The sequence below is a fragment of the Plasmodium reichenowi genome, chromosome 12, assembly GCF_001601855.1.
Source record: "Plasmodium reichenowi strain SY57 chromosome 12, whole genome shotgun sequence".
Classification (NCBI taxonomy): Eukaryota; Apicomplexa; class Aconoidasida; order Haemosporida; family Plasmodiidae; genus Plasmodium; species Plasmodium reichenowi.
In genome coordinates, this window is record NC_033657.1 from 1,467,734 (window position 1) to 1,470,117 (window position 2,384).

General features: G+C 13.3%; 1 protein-coding gene across 1 annotated transcript; it reads left to right on the plus strand.

Annotated features, from left to right (window-relative positions):
* Positions 1–554: 554 nt before the first annotated feature.
* PRSY57_1237000 (ubiquitin-like modifier HUB1, putative) lies at positions 555–910 on the plus strand (the record flags this gene model as incomplete). Its single annotated transcript, XM_020115086.1, has 2 exons — positions 555–660; positions 795–910. The coding sequence occupies 2 exons, from the start codon at positions 555–557 to the stop codon at positions 908–910; spliced, it is 222 nt and encodes a 73-aa protein (XP_019970239.1).
* Between the last annotated feature and the right edge of the window lie 1,474 nt (positions 911–2,384).

Sequence of the window (2,384 nt, forward strand, 5' to 3'; positions counted from 1 at the left end):
TAAATAATTGTTTATTTTTATATTTTTTTTTTTTTTTTTAATTAATACATATATTTATATTTTGCATTTTTAATATAATTTACAACGTTTATCACATAAAAAAAAAAAAGAAAGGTAATAAGCATATTTTTCGAATGTACCCTTGTAAAATATATATATATATATATATATAATGTATATAATATTTTAAATACATATATTTTGAAAATACATGAAAATGTATGTGATATTAGAGATTCAAGATATAAACGTGTTAAAAGTTCTATAACATAATATATATTATGTTTTAATAAAGAAGGAAAAAAAAAAAAAAAATAATAAAATAAACGCTTCTTTCATATATGTGAGAAAATAAAAGGATAAACATTTTTTTGGATAATAAAAATATATTAAAAGAATAAACTTGGAGAGTGTGCTGAAACAAAAAATTAAATAAAATATACGAAACAGGAATAAATAAATATATATATATATATATATATATATATATATATATGTATAATAGTTTTTTTTATTTTATTTTATTTTATCCTAATAACCAAATTGTTATTAAAATGATAGAGATAATATTAAATGATAGATTAGGAAAAAAGATAAGAGTTAAATGTAATCCCGATGATACAATTGGAGATTTAAAAAAATTGGTGGCAGCTCAAACAGGTAACTAACTAACTATACATACATACATATATATATATATATATATATATATATATATATATATATATATATATACATATACATACATGTTTATGATAAGAGATAGTTTTATTATCATATCATTTTTATCTTAGGTACAAGAGCAGATAAAATACGAATTCAAAAATGGTATATTATATATAAAGATCATATAACATTACAAGATTATGAAATAAAAGACGGAATGAGTTTAGAATTGTATTACAACTAAATAGTTATAAATAAATATATATATATATATATATATATTATAATTACAGGGGGAAAAAAAAAAAGTAAAATTATTTTACGAATAATATATATTCCAATTAAAGGAAAGAATTACAATATTGTATACATAATTAAGATATTAAATATATACATATTAATATTTTCTTTTTTCTTTTTTTTTTGTTATTACATATATGTGAACATGTTGGATATATATTTATATGTCCTTTTTTATTTTTGATGTTGTTCTAATCTTTTATTATATAAATAAAAAGGTAATGTATATATATATATATATATATATATGTATATATTATATTGTTTAAATTTTTTTTTTTCTTAAAAAAATTGTGAACAAAAAAAATAATTACAACAAAATGGTAATTTGAAGAAAAAATATACAATATATATTTTAAAATGTGAACAATATTATTATAATATATATATATATATATTATTATTACTTTCTTAATTATTTATTTATATATGGTAGCAAGGTGTTACAGAAAAAAAAAAAAAAAAAAATCAAGAACACTATAAAAATATTATTATTTATAATTATTTTTTTTTGAAATATAAATAAATTATTCATATATATATATATATATTTATTTATTTATTTATTTATTTATTCATTCTATATAATGACCAAATTATAAATATATGTGTTTCTATATATTTTTTATAAAAAAACATGGTTACAATGTTTTTCTTTTTTTTTTTTTTTTTTTCTTTTTCTTTGTGGTGTTCTAAATTTTTTTATTTTTCTACTTTTTTAATGTTTCCTTTTTACAAAAATGTAGAATTAAAAAATTAATATAAAAAAAAATAAATAAAATTAGAATAAATATAAATATATATATATATAATAATACAAATAATGTTGTTATGGTATATATAAATATATTATATATAATATATATATTTATATATATAAATATTTTTTTTTTTTTTTTTTTCTTTCTTTCTCTGTTTCTATTTATTTTATAATATTTATATAAAAATATGCTTTCAATAAGAAAAATGTTTGTAAATATATATGTGTTGTTATTTTATATATATATATATATATAAAATATAAATTTTTTTTAAGATTAGAAAAAGAAAAAAAAATTATCTTTCGAAATTCATGTTTCTATAAAAAAAAAAAATATATATATTTAAATATATATATATATATAATTATTATAATATATATAATTATATGTATATATATTTATTGGTAATATTTTTGTATATATTTTAATTTTTTTTTTTTTTTTTTAAATTATTTTATTTAGATTTTGTTAATTAATTAAAAAAAAATAAAAATAAATGTGATCAAAGAAGAAAATTTATATATTATTATAATTATACATAAATAAATCGTAATAGTTACATCATATGTATATATATATAAATAGTATATATTATATTTATTACTACTATTTCAATTTTTTTTTTTTAAAAATGATAATGCTTTCTTATTGGTAAAA